This window comes from Carassius carassius, chromosome 41 (assembly GCF_963082965.1).
Source record: "Carassius carassius chromosome 41, fCarCar2.1, whole genome shotgun sequence".
In the NCBI taxonomy this organism is placed as follows: domain Eukaryota; kingdom Metazoa; phylum Chordata; class Actinopteri; order Cypriniformes; family Cyprinidae; genus Carassius; species Carassius carassius.
In genome coordinates, this window is record NC_081795.1 from 19,243,889 (window position 1) to 19,266,141 (window position 22,253).

Sequence of the window (22,253 nt, forward strand, 5' to 3'; positions counted from 1 at the left end):
CAAGAAAGGAAGAGAGCTGGAGAAATGAGCACAGGGACACAGGGAGATTCACAATACACACAAAAAAACACAATCATAGACGAACACAGATGAAAGTGTATGCATAAACTAGGACTGTCAATCGATTTCATATTTAAACTGAATTAACTGCAAGACATGTCAGTTAATTAATCTCCCATATTAATTTAATATTTCAATATTTGTCCAATATAGACATATGGATCTACGCAATAAACATTCTTGCATATCGTGTTATTACACTCACACACAAAAAATTGTAATATTTAAAATGTAACAAAAAATACATTTAGTTAATATTTATAATAATGATTTCATATATATTAATTGTTTGTCTATGATATAACTGTTAGTCAGATTGATGTCTTTGGCCTTTGTGTCACTTTTTTTCAGTGTCTCACGACATGAGTGCCATGTTTTTAAAGACAGGGACAATTTAAAATAATAATAATAATCCAATAATCCAATAAAGTCGCATTAGTTATTGTTAGTACTGTTAGTGCATTTACTAACAACGAGCAATGCAATTGTTACAGTATGTATTAATCTTTGTTAATATTAATAAAAATACAACTGGTCATGGTTAGTTCATGTAAGCTAATAATTTAGTTCACGTAAGTCAATAATTTTAAAAGACAACTTTTGATTTTAGTAATGAGTTACTGTTGATTTTGAATAATGTTTCAATGTTGACGTTAACATTGACTGAGATTAATATAGGTTTTAAAAGTATTTTTCATTGTTAGTTCATGTTAACTAGTGTAGTTATCTAATGTTAACAAATCAAAACCTTATTGTAAAGTGTAACTAAAATAAATGCACCTAATTAACACAATATATTAACAGCCCAAGGATAAAGTATGCTACAGTTTATAAGTGTTTTCGTCTCACCTGTGAAAGGCCAAGGTAGATGGACACAGTCTCTGAGATATACAGAAATCGGCCTTCCTGACTGACCACAAACACAAATCCATCCAGAGACTGCAAAGAGAAAAACAATTACCAATCAGTTGGTTGTTCTACCTGAAAGCAGGAGTCTTGCACAACACAACACAATCATATCCAGTCATATCTCATATTTAGTGTCAATATGAAGACAAAATTGTCATTACTTTAAAAGAAATCATAATCTTTCATTAAAATAACAATTGAAAAGTGACTAAAAATACTTGATTTTTTTTCTGTTTTCATTTTATTTTTAATATTTGATTTTGTTATTTAATGTAGAGTCCATTTTTCATGACGTTATACTTAAATGATGAAATTAAATTTTCTTCTTCATTAATTATCACTTTGTCACATTATGGAAGTACTCCTGGCCGTGAATGCTGTTTTATCGGTTTTAAAAAGTGAGGACATTTCAGACTTAAAATAATCAATCCTGAGCAGAAATACAACACTTCTGAACAAATCTCAAGATTTATATGGAATCAAGATGTAGACATAAGCATCAATATCAAAGTAAAAAAAAAAATTGAGCGAAGAATCAAGACTTCAAAATAAACAGCGGCCTGCAGATGAAAAGCATAAGTCACCCCATTAAAGGACTCATTTAAGACCAATATTCATTATAATAACACACAGGCACAAGTGAAGCAGAGTGGGCACTTTAGTTGAGACTGACTGATGTTGTGGCGGTAGTAATTTATGCAAGATCATCTTAAACAATGAAGCTGATTATTTACAAAAGTGCACCCAAAAAATTTGGACACACAACATGTATGAATGTTATTGCATTAGCAGGGGTGCACATAAGTGGTCCTCAGGTCCGCATGCATGACCAAAATAAAAAATGCTATGTGTAAATAAGTTCTGACAGCGCATTTGTGAACCGATATGATTGACAGCTGTTGATGCACAATTACCATTTTAGATCGACAAATTGTACTATATAAGATATAAGAGGCAAGCAAAGAAAGTATAAGAAAAATATTAGCATTTTATTTTTGTTTTCTATAATAATTGTATTTGTGTTTAATACTAGGCCTACCTATTATTTTTAATAATATTAATCACACATTATTATTTAGTTTATTATTTTATTAAAAAACTAAAGAAACAAAGTGAAATAATATCATTACTATTATTCATTGATTTGTATAGTTATATTTAATGGGTCACGCTATATGCAGTGTGAGGACCAAACCAAATCTCCAGGTTCTGAAAAATTATATATTTTTTTCTCAACTGCACTGCTGTTTTTATAATTTTTCTATGTAAACACTAATTAGACAGACATCTTTGAACATTGCTTGCTCTCACATCTTTTGCAGCATCTCACATGACACACATTGTGAAAATGTTACACTTTTATTAAATACGTTTTGAGAGCTTGTGTTTTTTTCCCCATTCCCCTGTATTAATATATAAAATGTATTTATATAATTATAGAAATATTGTGGCAAATTTAAAACAACTTTTTTTATTTTTTATTTTAATGCAAATCTGAATTTTCAGCATCATTACTCCAGTCTTCAGTGTTGAACGACCCTTCAGAAATCATTCTAATAGTCTGATTTGCTGCTCAAGAAATGATCCCTAACATTATCAAGAGTTGTGCTGCTTAATATTTTTGTGGAAATAATTTCTGCAGGATTCTTTGATGAACAGAAGTTTATTTCAGCATTTATTTGAAACAGAAATCTTAAATACCATTATGAATGTTTTTACTGTCACTTCTGATCAATTTAATGCATCCTTGCTTAATAGAAGTATTAATTAAAAAATTAAATAAACAATAAAAAAATCTTGTTAACCCAAAGCTTTTAAATGGTGTGTAAAAGGCCGAAAATATCAAATAATCGTAAGAAAAAATAAATAAATTAAGAAATTTAAGAGTGCAGTAGTCACATAAAAAAGATGCACTTTACATGAATATTGTTCATAACATTAACATCTGTAAATGTACTTAAATGAAACTTATATTTACCTGTAGTAGATGAGCTCCCAGGTGCTGTTCAAATATGTCATTAACCAGCGAATGACTTGTTATTCGCACTGCAAAAACAAGTTAAAAAAGCAATCACATAATGTGTAAAATAAGCTATACAATTATATTTATAGATTTATATCTAATGAAAACAAAGCCCAACATAAACAGATCAATCGATCACTAAATGTAACTTTTAATTATTGTGATGATATAAACATAAGCAAAAAGAACAATTCCAACCTCTTTAACATAAATTCTAAAATTATAATATTCAGAGAGACTATCAAAGACAGCAGTTTATAGAGCTGATAAACGCAGACAGAGACATGCTAATTCACCCTCAGCACACAATAGCATCCTGGGCCGCATGTCATCTCAAAACAAACAAATTTACAAATCACACAATTGACATTGGTGGTGCATTTTAAACATGCCCTGGCTCTGATCTCTGCTGTGGAAGCCCAGCTGACATTCCCTGCACTCACAGCAGGATGTTCGTGTGTGTGTGTGTGTGCGTGTGTGTGTGGCAATCAATAAGTGTTTTGAGAGAGGATGACAGCATTTGTCTGAGTTACTACTAAACGGGAGACAAACCCGTGAGCTCACTTCTCGAAACCTTTTTCCCGTGGTACTACTGTCACGATACAAGTGTTCACTCGACAAAATACACAGCTTCAAGAAGAAGCATTCGGCGAGACATTAGATACAGAAATAAAAGGTATACTTGACCAAAATTTTAAATTCTGTCATCATTTATTAACCCTAATGACAACCAATGGGGGTACACTTTAGCATTATAAATAAACATAGAGTACTTATTAGGCAAATAATATACTTAGGCCTAAGTGTGACCTGTACTGTAATAATCTTGGACACTTAAATGCATGTTAATTACAATTAAAATTAAGTTAAATTTTTGTATACATTTATATCAAATGCAATTAGCTGCTTTTGACCCACTTTAGTAGGGTTTAAGTACATCTTTAATTAATTATCAAAATTCTATTGAATCAGAAATAAGGTTGATGTTTACTGCTTAATGCACTAAATAGTATTTATGGTAAACTAAAATATACTTGTGTGTCATAAAGCTGTATTCATTTTGTAAATAGTAATTATAAAATTTCATTTTCATATTCATTTCATATCCATTCACACTAAAGTACTTTACATGTTTTATTATATTAGTCAATACATCAAATTAAGTGTTCTTCTTTATTAAAGTGCCCCATTATGGATTTATGAAAATGACCTTTCATGCAGTGTGTTGTCTCAGCCTCAGACGTCACGCCCACGGACAGTTGGCTAAACGTCTGATGCATATGGGACGCAAAAGTGGAAACACGTGGCCGTGGCGCCAAACGCCCTCACGAAAGAAGAGAGCCAGTGTGTTTACAACTGTGACGACGAGCACTTATCAGGATCAACTGAACGCTGGATTTTCAAAAGTCTGTGAAATATTTAAAGTTTGCGGCATAGAATCTTTAAAATACGTCTGAGAGTTTTACACACCGGTCTGTTATGCCCAATCCCAATTCTACCCCTTAGCCCTTCCCCTTCCCCTTGTCTCAATTCTCTTTTGGTTGGAGGGGTAGGGGGAAGGGGAAGGGCCAGATAGCCCTTCAAACGAAGATTTTTCGGGACCACACTTCAAACGAAGGGGTATGAATTATCTCGGCAACATGGCTGCTGCAGTGAACAAAAAGACAACTAAATGTAAGCTTTTTTGGCGAAAAGTAATCATTTGTTTTATGTTACATTCAATTGTGAGTTCATATTAACGGTCATGTTACTCAAAGAAATGTTTGCAAAAAATCGCTGTTTGTTAACGTCATATCATTACAGACAGCATGATAGTGCCACAGCATATGTCTGATCAGGGCGATAACTGCTTTAGACATTGATGGGGGCTAATCCCCCCAATAATAACCATTTTCTCAAATATTGCCTATTCAAGAGAGAGAGAGAGAGAGAGAGAGAAAAGAAAGTTGCATGTATTCGCGTCTGTGCGTTTATATTTTTAGAGTGAGTTTACTTAAGAACAGTGATTGTATCCTCTCGTCACTGGAAAATATAATGTAGTGATTCAGTATTTAAACTGTATTTAATAAAAGTCGTGGGGCAGCGTTGATAAGTTTATTTTTTCCTGGATGTGTGAGCTGCGTGATTTCCGATATGTGTGTGTGTGTGTGTGTCAGTAAGCAGCTCAGAACGATAATTAAAGGCTCGAATGCACAACAGTGTATGTGTGTATTGTAAGAGCTAGACGACGAATGCTGATGACGTGCGATGGCATGGTAGTGGTGTCCCAATTCTTAGGGGAATATTTTCTCCCCTACCCCTTGACACTCTGTTTCAAGGGACAAGGGGAAGGGGTAGGCACAGTGGTAGGGGAAGGGGTATAAAATAGAATTGGGATGGGGGCTTATTGTGGCGATATTTCCATGCCGCGAAACGTGACAATGAACGAAGCGAACTGTGATTGGTTGTTGGACATGTCAGTCAAATGGCCTCATGGCCTAATCCCAAACTGTTTAATGTTTATGTCAACATGAAACATTAGCATATTTCCCGCCCAATTGTTGCACGCAGAGACCCAGGAAAACATTTATTCTTTGCCACTAGGTGCCGCTTTTGAAGCATAAAAATAGTGGTTTCCCCGTACACTAAGCAGCACTGCGCTCACAAACACTGCTTTATCAGACATGATGCGGACCAATCACTGCAGATTAGCTTCACGCAAGGAGGGGTTTGGAAAAAATGAATCATTGAGCGAATCATTTGGGAGCAGTCGGCCAAGTAAAGTAAAAATAAATACTATTCTTAGACAATAACAGTATTTTTTTTTACTTTGCCAGTCAGTTTGGGGGCTTAACAGCCCTTTCCCTTTTTCATCTTCATTATCAGGAAAAGAGCAGCCAGGACAATTCACAAAGTATCTCCTTTTTAGTTCCATTTAACATCAGAACACATGCACCCAAACTACACACCCCAAAACTCAGTGGCACTTTAAGAATGATGTCTGCTCAAAGGAATATCAATGAGTCAGTGCCATTCAGAGGCCTGAAAAGGGGTTTGGCTCAGAGAGCAGGATCACCACTCAGTGCGTGTGGGTACACAGAGAACTGCTTGTTTGTCTTTGGGGGTCACATACATGTTGATGTTTAAATAGTTTAGAAACCCCCCTCATCTAAACACTGAGGGTCTTCCCACAGAGTCTGAGTGATGAAGTCCAGCTATAGGGCAGGCCTGACAGGATCCATACTGCCTGATGGATGGACAATGGTTGGCCCTCATTTCCCAAAGTCAGCCGCTACAGCAGAGGCTAATGCGAAGTCGAACCTGGGTCCGATAGGACAGAGAGTGAGAATGATGGTGTTTGTTTCTCAGCCCGGGGGTAAACAGGGTCTTTTTGATATAGTTAATCGATTAGTGGATATTTAATGATCTGTGTTTTTCATGTGGATATTTTAATAATTGCTTGTTTTTGTTACAAATAGATCTATCTATCTATAAATAAACAAAAAATAAAAACAAAAAAGGTAGATTTTCTTATTTTATTTTAATTAATAAATTATATATATATATATATATATATATATATATATATATATATATATATATATATATATATATAATAGCAAGTTAATCCTGTTTTAAAGATGTATAGGTATTTTATTGAAGACCACAATAATGGTTAAGAAAAAAAAATTATGATGTTTTTGTTTAGAAAGTTTAATTTATAAAGAAAAATCTTTGAAAACAAGATTATTTTACTTTATAAATTTTTTGGTATACTTTAACATAATCTTGTAGGATACAGTTTTAAACTATATTTCAGATACATTAAATTTCAAATTCACATTAAATATTGTAACTGTGTCGTCTCAAGGATTTTTTGGGGGGAGAGGGGGGTGCTATGGGGTGTTGGCTTAACAGTTCAGACGGGGTGCTAAAAAACTCATTAAACTGAGATAAAGTAATGAACACCTAACTTCAGCTAAGCATGCAAATTCAGGCACCTTGTGGTTTTTTATATACAACAGCTTCGAATAATATTGTAAACATTTTTTTCCGTTGTATTAAACTTCTCATGTCACTGCTATTAGTAATATAACTGCCAAATATGACACTTACAAATTAAAAAAATTATGAATGCAAATAGAAAACAGAGATAGTAGGGATTTTTTTTCTTTTGTTATTGTTATCTTTATTTACACATATCTATTTTCTACTTTATATATACAGTACAGACCAAAAGTTTGGACACACCTTCTCATTCAAAGAGTTTTCTTTATTTTCATGACTATGAAAATTGTAGAGTCACACTGAAGGCATCAATGGCTATTTGACCAAGAAGGAGAGTGATGGGGTGCTGCGCCAGATGAGCTGGCTTCCACAGTCACCGGACCTGAACCCAATCGAGATGGTTTAGGGGTGAGCTGGACCACAGACAGAAGGCAAAAGGGCCAACAAGTGCTAAGCATCTCTCGGGGAACTCCTTCAAGACTGTTGGAAGACCATTTCAGGTGACTACCTCTTGAAGCTCATCAAGAGAATGCCAAGAGTGTGCAAAGCAGTAATCAAAGCAAAAGGTGGTTACTTTGAAGAACCTAGAATATGGCATATTTTCAGTTGTTTCACACTTTTTTGTTATGTATATAATTCCACATGTGTTAATTCATAGTTTTGATGCCTTCAGTGTGAATCTACAATTTTCATAGTCATGAAAATAAAGAAAACTCTTTGAATGAGAAGGTGTGTCCAAACTTTTGGTCTGTACTGTATGTATAATTTGTTTTTTGTTTGTTTTTATTTTTTTACCATTAAGTCACTCTCAATTCCAACTGGTAGGAAAACATAGTAAATTCAAAAAACTATATTTCCACATAAGCTAGGAGTTGCTACTCTTTGTGATGACAGACACCTCTCCATCCTGGACTTTAGACTGAGACTCTCGACTAGGCATGTGAGAGTATAAAATTTTCATTTGATACTGTCACAAAACAACGGTTTTGGTAATGGGAAAAGTATTCTTTAAATTAATGTAAAAAAACATAATAATTGGTAATAATGAAATATTCATGGTATTTTGAAGTGCTCACGATAACAATATTGTGCATGTTCATTATCGTGATATATCTCACTAACGAACACCAGCACATGTCAGCTGTCTACTTGTATTATTGTTCTCATTTGAGCTATTCAGCAAAGTGTCTGAAATTTGCGGTCTTTTACTTGATACTAAATTGCGCTCCAATGTGATAGCTGTTGATACTAAACTTAAAATGAAAGCTAATACACTGTACCTAAGTGCGCCTAATTTACACCTCCCCATAATGTCAATTGTTTATAGGCCACATATTATGCACCTTTTTTTTCTTTTTTTTATGTTTATGAAAGTAACAGGAATATCATTGTGGGCTGCATCTGTGCTGGGGCCATCACACCCCACCCTAATGTAAAGTTATTATTATTAGTAGTATATTATTATTATTATAATTTGTTTATTTATTACTGAAAAACTATATTTTTTTCTTCAGTGCCTCATTTATCTGATTTAGTTCTATTTTTATTTTGCTTAGGGAATTTGCTTTAAAGGGGTGGTTGATTGCGATTTCCTTTTTTAACATTAGTTAGTGTGTAATGTTGCTGTTTGAGCATAAACAATATCTGCAAAGTTGCAAAGCTCAAAGTTTAATGCAAATGGAGATATCATCTTTTAAAATTCTGGCAGTTTAATGCGTACAAAAATGGCTGGTAGGGACTACAACGAGTTACTTCCCAGGTTTGTGATGTCACAAACCCAGATAAACCCCGCCCTCGGGAAAAGGCAGCAAAAGGGATGAGGCCATGCTGTACTGCTTAAGAGTAGAGGAAGAGAAAACTAGAGGTGCAATTAAAATCTATTCATCTATGAATCACGATTCTGTCTTCTAACAATTCTAATGGATTCACAAGTTTCAAAATCAATTTTCTAAAGCCGTGGATCTTAATCCTGTTCCTCTTGTTCCCTGCTCTGCACATGCTCTATCTCTCTTTCTCTCTCCCTTTCTCTCTCTCTCATTTAGCTCAGCTCTAACAATGAACTGTTACAATTACACACTTATTTTCAAATAGCTATGAGAAGCATTAAACATGGACACGCGTACGGTTGCTGTGCTGTATTAAAGCTGCAGTCAGGATACAACCGTATATTAAAAGCTAAGATAAGCAATCGCATTTACAGATAACAGCTTATCTAAAAGTATGAGACAATAACAAATATAAAACATAGGCCTACCATTAAAAGCCGTGCTTGCACAGGTTCTGCACGATCCTCTTCAATAATATCCTCTGCTTCTCAATCGGGCTCAACCTGATAAGCAATATTAACAATGCTGTTGTTTACAATACAACCGGAGCACATGCCGCTGTGGTGAGGGGCGGGACATTTAGATGCACACTAGAGGCGGTTTAGCCAATCACAACACACTGGGCTAGCTAACCAGTCAGAGCCCATAACCTATTTCTGAGGGAGGGGCAACATAAAAGCAGGAAATGAACAGTGTGTTTCTCAGAGAAGGGACAGAGCAGTGTGGAATAAAGGTAAATTATGTAAAATATATAGGCTTGATTGTGTTTATGGGGTGCACTCTTAATGCTTCGTAATATATATATATATATATATATATATATATATATATATATATATATATATATATATATATATATATATATATATATATATATATATATATATATATATTACGAAGCATTAAGAGTGCACCCCATAAACACAATCAAGCCTAGGACATAAAATAATTCCATCTCGACTCATGGGTCAGCTGTAAGGGTTTCTGGGATGCTGAATCTCAATAAAGAATCAAATAACTAAAGTAATTTCACTTTCTTCTCTTCCACACCCAGCTCAATTTGACTCTCTTTCATTTCTTTCTTCTTTCTTCTTTCATCTCTCCCCCTCCTTAAAGCTGACAGCCTTTTAACAAAGTTCGAAGGTTACTATGGGAACTGCATGGCTGGACTTTCATTTCGTGTTAGTTTGCTCAATCCAGCTGGCTGATGTGGATCGTAGGCCGATCGCCTAGCAACTTGCTCCCCCCACATCTAACCTCACGCATGGAGACAGGATGAATGACTCTCAGACAGACGACCAGAGGCCGAGAAAGCATCTCCATTCGCCATGTCTCTCTCCGCTGCAATTATCCTTTCACTCTGCCATCCCCCCTCTCTCTGTGTCTCAGCTGTTACCTCTCTGCTAGCACGGTCGAACATAATTTGAGTGCAATTAACGTCCCTTAAACGCCCTCAGTGCTTTAAATGCTTGAAAACAGAAGAGAGAGACAGACACAGAGAGCTAGCAGAAGGGGGAGAATAAGAGAAACAAGTGAAAGAAGAAAAGGAAAGACGGCGTAAAAGTCAAAAACATGACAGTGTGGGACCTGGACAAAAGGAAATGAGAGAAAATCTGAACTTTAAATTCCAAAACTGTATGAACATGACAGCACTCATTCATAACTGTAATATATTACGGTCTTATTTTTATTTATTTATTCATTTATTTATTGTAATTTTTACATTATTTGGTTGTACAAAACATTCATGCATCATTATTACTGTACGGCACACAAGAATTACAGGTTTTTATTTATTTATTTATGTTTTTATTTGTTTTATTTTTATAAATTAACCATTCTAAATTTATATATGTATAAAATTAATAAAAATAATAATTAAATTATGTAGGTTTTTTTTCTTAAAATATGAGTATTATATGAGTATTAGTATTATTTTATTATTATTTTAATATTTGAGGAAAATTATATTTTTTAAGAATATATCTTGATCTACAGTTACTGATTTTGTTGTCAAGCCTCATGTTTATTCAAAAATATATTATAATAATTTTATTTTAAATAAAACGTATAGTTTTATTTTTTAAAACAAGAAAAATGTTAATTAAACTGAAGTAAATTAATCTAGTTTCAAGAATGCTTATATATTTTTACTGGAAAACAAGACTATAATACTGTTTAGGACAAATATTTTTCTAGAGAAAAATTGTTTTGGTTGAATTTTTTGAGTTGTGAAAATTTGCCATATTTGACATGATAAATTTAACTGAAAGCAAATTGTGTGAGATAATTAGACATGTTTTCAAAGAGTTCATTTATTTTTATTAACTAATACATATATATAGACTAGTATATAATGAAGGTTAGGGGGTCATTTAAATCATTAACCCCAATTATGAGCAACAGTAATAGTGATGCTTGACTTATCAAATGCGACTAATAACAAACTGTACAAAAATTGTTTGGAACTGAAGCCGTTTGTTTTGTGCTTGATCTGCTGATCCGCAAGCACTGGGGGCTAATATATGTGCATGTCTCCTTTCAAGGGCCATAGGTCTGGCAGTCGGACATAAAAGGTTTAATCACCCCATTATCCATAAAGACTGTCGCTCACCGGCAGAGCCTGCACAACTACACACTTGCGCACACACACACACAACACATGTATACACAGCATATAAAGAGAGATAAAATATCACTTTTTTTGTCACAGCCATTTTACTTTTCTTCTTGTCTCTCATTGTCCCTCCATTACTCCTCGGCTCGCCCTCCCCGTCTCTTTCCCTCTCTCTTCCACTTTCGCCCTGTGTGAAGGTCATGCAATTGATTTTCCTCTGTCTATTCATTTTTCAATCCTGGTTTTGAAACGTGAGAAGCAGATAAAAGCCATGCCTCCCCGCCGCCCCTCCCCCGCCTCACGGCGCTCCACTCGCACCCGTCATCTCCACCCGTCCTCAGAAGAGCCGGGCACGGCCTCATGTTCCTCCAGTGCGGTTCAAGATATGCATCATGACCGTAGCAGCCCAGTTTATTCCAGCAAACTTCAACACCAGTACACATTCAGCGAGCGTCTGTGGCAGTTCAGTGCAACGATCTGCATCTTACCCACAGCTAACCACTCGCAATTCAGTTTAACCAGCCACTGAGTGCGTTAAAATAACACTGTGCAAAAAAATAACTACCTCAACTTATTATATAAGTTAATTATTCTAAACAAAACTCCAATGAAGCTACTATGGCTGCATCTTAAATCCCATACTCTCAGACATCAACTTTTTTGGACGTCATTTGGACGTCTATAACAGGTGCAGGAAATTTACATGATTAATATGTCATATTTGTTTTATAGGGCCTATCAACATGATTAATACATGAAGAGTTCAGATGCTAAAGCCTCTAAGTTTTTTTTTTTCTTCTGTTTTTCTTTAACTGGTTTATTTAAGGTAGCTGAATTTCTTTATGCATACATGTATTTTTGCATGTATATGTTTATTTATTTGGAAATGCAATTTGTGGGAAATTATAGTTCAAAAATAATTTTATGGTAGCATATATTAGGCCTATCCTCATTATTTCTAATTTAAAAATAACCAACAGCAGCTAAAGGACAGGCAATGACAACTCTTTATCAAGCGCTTTGGATTTCAACCAAAGAGACAAACCAAATCAGTCGACATCACTCTGATCGAGGTCGAGGCAGCACATCATCATAACCCAACCAGTAAACAGCACTCTGATTGGCCGAGGCAACGCGACTTCGCGCGAGTGTTCAACCATTGCAAAATGACGGCACAGCTTTTCAGCCTGCATCGGCCAATTTATTTTTGAATAAAGATGAAAATGGTGATATTGAATTGTGATTTATTTGTGATAACAGTAAACCCCGCCTACTTTGATTTAATTGCCCATCTTAATTGAGATCGACATTGACTATAGGGCTGTTAGACTGCTGATGCAGACCAGCTTAAAATATAGCCTTACTTTTAAACCTTTTTGACATCCTAACAACAAACAAAGTACTGCGTAACAGAGTGCATCGGAGGAGTGCAAGAATTACAAATACTGTGTATTATGAATATAATATCAATGTTCTACATCTGCCTTGTTGTCATTGTCACATGACCAAATATCATGCATTTGTCACTTTACTGCGATTCACAGCTCCTCGTCTGTGGCCTCATGGGATAGTAAAGGGTTACTTTAAGAGGTAAATTGCATCTACTTTGATTTGATTGGCCATCTCAATCATTTTGACATTTATGATCAATGTAAGCAGATCATTATAAATAGTTTTTGTACACTTTTTAAATTTTTTATTACACTTTTTTGTCAGCCTAACAACAAACATTGCACTATATAAGTTATTTTATTATTGAGGCGCTTGTCCCTCTTCAGTGTCGATAGTAGTTACAGTAATTTTAGTACTCCGACCTACATTTATTTTATTTCAGTTGTCAACATATCAAACTTGAAGTTTTATAAGTAAATGGATAAAAATAAAAGTTCTGTCATCAATTACTCACCCTCAACTTGTTCCAAACATTTTTGAGATCTTCTGTTGAACGAAAAAGAAGATATTTTGTAGCATGTCGGGACCCAAACAACTGACAGTAACCACTGATTTTCAGTTTTCTTTTTTTCATTCTATGGAAGCTAATTTTTTTTTATTAATATTGGTTAGGCTATACTTTATACTATATATGAATGTACAGCATGTGGTTTATAATATCATTAATTCTTCTAAATCATAACTTTAGTCCCTGATTGTGGGTAATGTATGATAAAAACATACACAATCTTATTACAACAATTTGGAAGTGCGATAATCGTTATGTGAAACACTCGTCTGTATCATATCATTTGTTTTTTACCGCCGCCTACATTCATCAACTCACAGGTGCTGTCTGTGTCCACACACACACACACACACACACACACACACACCTATATAATAGTTTGGCCTGGTTCACTTCCTTACATGTATGTTTGTGTATTACACAAAACACAGATACACACACATTCACACACGTAGTTGTAGCTAAGACTACGTTTACACGACAACAATGTAGTCAAAAACTGAAAAGTTTTTCCCTTGTGCTTTCAAAAAGTTTCACGTACTGTATATACGATTCACGCTTACACATATTTGCGAAAATGGCCAAAAACGCTGTATCACGTATGCCAGGCCAGTAGTTGGCGCTGTCACCTAGTTAGTAAACAGTACCTGTAGGGAAATGAAGATTATATGTTGTATAAGATGCTGTGGGTTGTAATATTGGTGAAGTAAATCCACACTTTGCTGAAGAAGCGTTAGCAAACTCTTGAGCAGCAACAACAGTACCATGTACTCCACCATTTTTGTCTATGTTTGTTCACGCTTGCCTTTAAAATCAACACGTACTGTGCATGTCTACATGCCTAACGCACACGCATGAGTTAAACTTGCACTTTGAAACCGATTTCAAAAATATGCGTTTTCAGTCCCCAAAATGACGTTGTAGTGTAAACGAACAGATAAAACACATGAAAAGTTTCCCATTTTTGACTGAAAACGTTATGTAAATGGTCCCTAAGTTGTTTTCCCTCAGTAATAATAGCAATTAGACAACCCTTGTGATTACCCTCTCCTTGTGGCATAGTTAATTTCTATAATTACAAATCACACAGATCATTTCTTCCACCCTTTGTCTGGTTTTTCTTCTATCCTGTTACACTATTCTTTTGGTTGAGGGGGTGCGTGAGAGACATCAGCTCTGTACAAAAACCTACTGAGCTGCCTAACTAGATAGCATTTTTAGGCATCATAAAAGCGCTCTTGAGATAAAGTCTATTCTAATATTTATTCTGCCTTCTAAAATACTTTCTTACGGCCAAATTCTATGGCAGCATCACATTCTTCCCAAAAAGTGGCAATCCCAGAATACACTGCAGTATGCTTCATGAGAAACATTAAATTCAAGATTTGAACCGAGTTGAGAGATATGCCAGTTAATACAATATAAAAAATTACTAATTTACCCAGTATTATAGTGTGATTATGCTTATCAGAGAATAGAATTGGTAGCTTAGCAACATGCTAGCGTCAAACTCTATTGGAAGTCTGGTCTCCCATCGCGCTCTGTTTGTCACACGAGTTGTTGTCTACATAGGGGAGAAACTAAATGTAGTGATGCTAAATCATTAGCATAGTAGTATCCTAGTTATTTTTAAGTGGTTCATTCTTGCGATTCATTTGAATGAACAGTTAAATGAACCAAGTTAGTCCCTTTGACATCTGTGTATAAAAATATTTATTTAGATTATATATATATATATAAATATAATTGTTTAGATTATATATATATAAAATCAGATGATATATTTGATATACTTTTTAAGATATAATTCTCCCGTAAATAGTGTAATTAGCCACGTTTTGATAGTTGCTGGCAGTGTAGATAATATATTTTTAAACAGCTAGACTGTCGAACGCTTCTAGTAAGTCACAGTAGACAGCAGACAGCAAGGTAGCTCACCAGGCTTTGAAACAGAAAAAGAGACATTGGCCCAGGTATTTTAACAGGATGACTGGCTTCGATGCGGCAGGTATAATGAGGCTCGCAAAAGGACCATCTCTCAGAAACAGACTTCCTTGGTCTGGGCCACTTGTTAACAAGCTTCAGCGAGGATTCTGGCTCTTTTGTTCATCCCCGCCAGCTTCCACACACAGGCAGCAGCTAATTGGCTGTTAGATATATTGTTCACCTCACAACTGAGATGAACCTATCAGAGGATGTAATGAATGACAGAGCATAGCCTGCTCTCAAATTAACTCAGATGACAGAGACCCCACTGAAAAGAGAGAGGAATATGTATCCCGATGATAGCTTTGACAGTGGATTCTGCTCCTGCAATCTATATACAGTCTGTATGCTGCAACAAGGTGGAAGTGAACTAGCAAATGCATTATTTCAGATGAGCTGTGTTTAACTCTGCATGACTGCAAGTGATTACTCCTGTGGCGCAATCTCAATTACTTTTCTGTGTGTGTGTGTGTGTGTGTCGGTCTGCATGTGTAAGCGCTCTATCGCTCTCTTCTCCAGCAATTTTCGACGTGAGAGTATCCCAAGCGATGCACGCGAGCGAACTATAAGACAATAATAGCCGATTCCATTTAAATGTATAATTTAAATTAATAATGCATTTGTATTCATCGACACTGTCATGTTCTGAATTTCGCTGTGGTTTACTCAAAGCCATCTCCTCTGTTAATGGCACCACAAACACAAATCGACGTCAGGATTGATGTTGTCGATGAAAGCCTCATATAAATCTGCCCTCAAAATATGCAAGATGTAGTGAAGGATCCCGCATTTTCCATTGCTCATCTTCTTTATGTGTACTGTCAGGCTTGCTCTTTCAAATGTTATAACAATGAACACACCCTTTAAGAAGCAATATTGAAAAAATAACCCCAAAATATTTGTCTTTTAATTGGTGTGAAATATAATTTAACCACTTCAAACCAGCATACAGTAGTTACCACCACTGACAGGTTACTTTTGGCTACATGCTTTACTGTTTATTACTATTTTCTGTTATTTATTTATTTTTACTTATTTTTATTAATATTATTATTCAATGTTTATCTAGAAAAAAAAACAACAACAGAAAATATTTTGAAAAAATAATTCTCAGTCATTTTTCAATATAGTTACATAAACATACTTTTTCCAAAATGTTACAATTAAAAAATAAAATGTTTTTTATTTTATTTTTTATTTTAATTTTATGTTCTATCAGTTTGTGATTAGTTAACTATAAATTAACTATAAAACAACATCTGGTCTCAAACTAGTTGCACCTACTGGCAGATGATTCATTATTTTTATATTTGAAACATTTTTATTTAATGTTATATGTCCAACATTTTGTAAACAAAGCTCTAACCTCTTTTAAAATAATTAGAAAATAAAACAGCATACATAAGACTTAAATTGATCTCCTAGGTCTGTCGATTAATATTTCCTTCAGTTTTTGGACCTATTTAATCAGGTAAGTTCTCGTTATTTAGCAGTTTTATTTCCAATTTTGTATAGAAATATCTAGTCTGTTCATCCATACTACTTTCTTTTCACATAAAATGGCATTTCTCTTGGTCAGGGGTATCAAACTCAATTCCTAACCAAAAGGTCCCGAGCCCTTTTGTTCCAACTCTACTGGACTCGGGCCCTCCAGGAAATGAGTTTCTCAGTTTGACTCTCCTTCTCTAGGTGTAATGCGCACACTTACTCTTGTTGCAGTTGTTCTCTCCCTCCAGTAGAGGGCTCCAGGGTGGGTCTCCCTGGCTGGCAAAGTGTCTCATGTGCAGGTAACTGATGGTGAGGCGGATGATTGAGGCCTTGTCCAGCTGGCTGGTAATTGCCCCGGGGAGCGGAAGCATCTTTGCCAGCTCAAAGAACTCAAAGTTCTCCTTACCACGCCGAGAACGAGCTGCATTGCGCGACTTCTCCTTCCTCATGTTCTGCAAGCTGGGAAAAAGTAAGACAGGATAGAAAAGAAAAGAAGAGAAGTGAAGGAGAAAGGATGACAGTGATTAGACAATGTTAATGTAGAAGGACGTCAAGGCAAGTTAGTGCTGTTTGATTACTGACTGATGTTTTATTCCTCATAACATAAAGGGTGTGAGAAACAGATATTTTATTTTATATAGGCAATATATAATATTATATATTTATCATAACAATATACACTCACCTAAAGGATTATTAGGAACACTTGTTCAATTTCTCATGAATGCAATTATCTAATCAACCAATCACATGGCAGTTGCTTCAATGCATTTAGGGGTGTGGTCCTGGTCAAGACAATCTCCTGAACTCCAAACTGAATGTCAGAATGGGAAAGAAAGGTGATTTAAGCAATTTTGAGCGTGGCATGGTTGTTGGTGCCAGACGGGCCGGTCTGAGTACTGTATTTCACAATCTGCTCAGTTACTGGGATTTTCACGCACAACCATTTCTAGGGTTTACAAAGAATGTTGTGAAAAGGGAAAAACATCCAGTATGCGGCAGTCCTGTGGGAGAAAATGCCTTGTTGATGCTAGAGGTCAGAGGAGAATGGGCCGACTGATTCAAGCTGATAGAAGAGCAACTTTGACTGAAATAACCACTCGTTACAACCGAGGTATACAGCAAAGCATTTGTGAGGCCACAACACGCACAACCTTGAGTCTGATGGGCAACAACAGCAGAAGATCCCACCGGGTACCACTCATCTCCACTACAAATAGGAAAAAGAGGCTACAGTTTGCACGAGCTCACCAAAATTGGACCGTTGAAGACTGAAAAAATGTTGCCTGGTCTGATGAGTCTCGATTTCTGTTGAGACATTCAGATGGTAGAGTCAGAATTTGGCGTAAACAGAATGAGAACATGGATCCATCATGCCTTGTTACCACTGTGCAGGCTGGTGGTGGTGTTGTTATGGTGTGGGGGATGTTTTCTTGGCACACTTTAGGCCCCTTAGTGCCAATTGGGCATCGTTTAAATGCCACGGCCTACCTGAGGATTGTTTCTGACCATGTCCATCCCTTTATGACCACCATGTACCCATCCTCTGATGGCTACTTCCAGCAGGATAATGCAGCATGTCACAAAGCTCAAATCATTTCAAATTGGTTTCTTGAACATGACAATGAGTTCACTGTACTTAAATGGCCCCCACAGTGACCAGATCTCAACCCAATAGAGCATCTTTGGGATGTGGAGGAATGGGAGCTTCGTGCCCTGGATGTGCATCCCACAAATCTCCATCAACTGCAAGATGCTATCCTATCAATATGGGCCAACATTTCTAAAGAATGCTTTCAGCACCTTGTTGAATCAATGCCACGTAGAATTAAGGCAGTTCTGAAGGTGAAAGGGGGTCAAACACAGTATTAGTATGGTGTTCCTAATAATCCTTTAGGTGAGTGTAGACTATCTAATAATATAATATATAATAAAAGGTTTAGTGACTCCAGGACTTTCCAACAAAATAGTTGGCAGACACAAAGTTACGTTACGCGTTATGCTTTCAGATAATATTGCATCACTTTTAGCCGAATAAGAAATAATAAAGATGTTTAGTTGCCGTTTCTCTCTGCTTATACATACTGGTCAGAAATTATGAGATTAACGGTGGTCATTTTATTATTTTTTTATTCTGCATTTTTTTATTATTTATTTTGTATAACCCTTGTTTCGAATAGTAAAAAAGAATAAAAAGATGCTGTCTGCTTAATAAAAATATTTAACAGAAAATTTGTTTTGAATTCAGTACATCAAAAAATATATATACAAACGGATAATTCAATCTTTTATATAATCTAATATGATATTACATGACACTTATTTTAGGAATGGGTTCTTCAAAAATGAATGTTATATTTGGGAGCAAAAAAAAAAAAATTATATATATATATATTTTTTTTTTTTTATTATTATTATTATTTTTTTTAATTATTTTATAAATTTTTTGCTCCCAAATGTAAAAATCGTTTTAGATCATTTTGCACGTTTTCCTTTGAACCAATATGATTCTTCAAAACACCCTTAATAGTCCCCAATAATTACTACAAGTTGTCTACAATTTAGGGCCGGCCCGCGGCATAGGCGGTATAGGCAAATGCTAGGGGCGCCACTCATCCATAGGGGCGCCAGACTGAGTGAACGAGTGAATTTTTTTTATGTATTTTTTTTTTTTATAATAGGCTACTATTTAAAAACCATTAATTCGAAATACTACCAAATAAAGCAAAAAAAAAAAAAAAAAAAGTCTGGCTCTTCAATCTTCCCCCGCCCATCGAGTGCTTGAAACGCGTCAGAAACAGAGCGTGCGCACGATCAGTTGTTGGTAATTTGTTGTGTAGCGTGCCCGACGCCGCATCCAATGTAGACAGCACTGCTTTTGTTAACACACAGCTCGTAGAAACGGGCCTGGCAGCTCGCGCCAGTTCTAGACACGGTGAAAGTTTCCTGATTGTGATGGAAGGCCGAATTTACATGACACATTATAAATGAGCATAGTCTGCGATAGATACAGTGCCAAAAAGAAGAGAAGAGGATAAAGACAGGTAAAGAGATGTAGTGAATGAACAATTTATTGCATAGGAGTAAGATACTATAATTTCATGGCAGTTATTTTTACCTTAAACTTAATGTTAGCAGTTGTTCTGAGTTCTGAGTCCCCAGACTGTGATTTTGTACAATCATGTCAGTTTTAAGACGCATTTTTTATTATCACTTTTTTATCAATGTTTTACTCTACAGTTGTGCAGTTTTGGGGGGATACAGTACAGGACAAAAGTTTGGACACATTACTATTTTTAATGTTTTTGAAAGAAGTTTCTTCTGCTCATCAAGCCTGCATTTATTTGATCAAAAATACAGAAAAAAATGTAATATTGTGATATATTATTACAATTTAAAATAATTTGTTTTCAATTTATTATACTTTAAATTATCATTTATTTCTGTGATGCAAAGCTGAATTTTCAGCATCATTACTCCATTCTTCAGTGTCACATGTGACATCCGGTCTATCACATGATCCTTTAGAAATCATTCTAATATGATGATTTATTATGAGTGTTGGAAACAGTTCTGCTGTAATGTGTGTGTGGGTGTGTGTGTGTATATATGCTAAATCATGAACACAATGACAGGGTGAAATGGGCTGTGATGCATGGGGCGCCAGGTAAAATCTTGCCTAGGGCAGCAAATTGGTCAGGGCCGGCCCTGCTACAATTAGTTCTAATGTTGCAATGAAACAGAAGTAGCCAGATACTTTCTTTCAACTGAAAAAAAGAAGAAGAAAAAAGAAAAGTAAGGTAGGAACATTCATTGGTTGTTGATCGGACGAAGGAACATCTAAATGCAAGCTTGCAGTTGACTGTAAGAAAAGAGCAGGTTTTAGGCAGGCAAAATGATCAGAGAAGTCTGTTGCTTCACAGAATATTGAGTTAAAAAAGTCATTATAAAATGAAACGTGCATAAAAAAAACATGCATTTAGAAAAAATGGTGAATTTATTTATTTAGTATGATTTTTTTTTCTAGCAGAGCCCTTAATGGAGATCGCCAGTAAGCGTCAAGCTGTCACTCTGCATCTCTTTTGATCCCATCAGGTGTTCTCCAGACATCTCAGAGCATGATGGCTGATCTGTGATCAGGTTCACCAGCGTCCAGCCCAAATCCAACGCATGCGTTTCTTATCAAGGCTCCCTCCTGGGTGGTGAGCCCCAGTCTTGATCGAGGGATCGATGGAGGGAGGGGTTGTTTCGGGGGCAGGCCCAGGTAGCTGTCACTCTGATTGGATATCGACTCGCTCTCAATGGGGCCTGAGTGGAGGAATTATGTTGTCACGGCCACTCTACAATTTGTGACTGCGCTGCGAGACGGAGCCGAACGCGCCTCTCTCGCTCTCTTTCTGTGTCTGTGACATTGATTCTCATTCATCCTGCAGATGCAGGGCAGTATGAGCACGGGATGGAGGGAAGGCGAGGAAAAAATGTGTGTGTGTTGTGAGAGAAGAGGGCGATCCACAGAATGTTTGTGTTTGATGAAAAGCTAATAATTAATTATATTCACTGATTGTGATAAAGCTTAGTGCAGTTATCAAATCTAAAGCTGTGATTTAATTAAATGAATTGATAGTCGGATGCACTGCATGTTTCAAAGTGAAGTGATTTGTTTTTTCCTCATCGTCTGAGGACTTGTCGGTTCACAGCAAACTCAACAAACTCTAATTCTGCTCATGCTGCAAGTTTTACATGCATTTGGGAACGCGGCATATGCAAAAAAGATGTACTACTTTATAATACTGCATTTCAGCAGTGTTCTGCCAGAATAAAGGCTTGAGGATTGGAAATGTTTAAAGCTTGAGTTTGAATGTTTGAAAGTGGATTTAAGACACATTAACTTTTAGTGTTACAGTAGATAAAAGTATTATTATTATCCCAATTTTTTTTTTTACTTTTCTAGTAATATATTTCTATCTGCATTTGTGTAATTACAGTTAAAATAATAATAATAATTATTATTATTTAAATAAATTATAATTATTATAAAAAATTGCTAAAACAATAGTGTGAATGTAATGTGGACTGAGGCCCTGTGAGATTTCTCGGTGTGTAAACAGCATTGTTCAAGTAAAAAAGTCTGAGAGCACATCTCATTGTTGTACTAAGATGGCCCTGGAGGCTTCAGTCAATACAGAGCCATTGATTCTGTTGAGTTTTATATCCTCCACAGCTGAGCAGACATTAATAATTCTACTAAAACTTAGTTAATCTCCTACTAATGGAACCAAGCCAAGGGCTTACACTGAGCCGAGGCAGGAGCCAAAGCGCAAAAGAGAAATTGAATTGTTAGCTACTGTACTGTATGTGTATGGGAAGACTGTTCATTTGATGCATCAAAGTGTTTGT

At 35.7% G+C, this 22,253-nt stretch overlaps 1 protein-coding gene across 3 annotated transcripts in view; it reads right to left on the reverse strand.

Annotated features, from left to right (window-relative positions):
* The window catches only part of npas1 (neuronal PAS domain protein 1), a 71,903-nt gene that overhangs the window by 37,775 nt on the left and 11,875 nt on the right, over positions 1–22,253 (reverse strand). For all 3 annotated transcript variants that reach the window (XM_059533437.1, XM_059533440.1, XM_059533438.1), the window contains exons 3-5: positions 17,077–17,315; positions 2,948–3,015; positions 910–999 (exon numbers count right to left, since the gene is read on the reverse strand). In XM_059533437.1, coding sequence (XP_059389420.1) covers positions 910–999; positions 2,948–3,015; positions 17,077–17,315 — 397 coding nt within the window. The remainder of the gene's footprint in view (positions 1–909; positions 1,000–2,947; positions 3,016–17,076; positions 17,316–22,253) is intronic.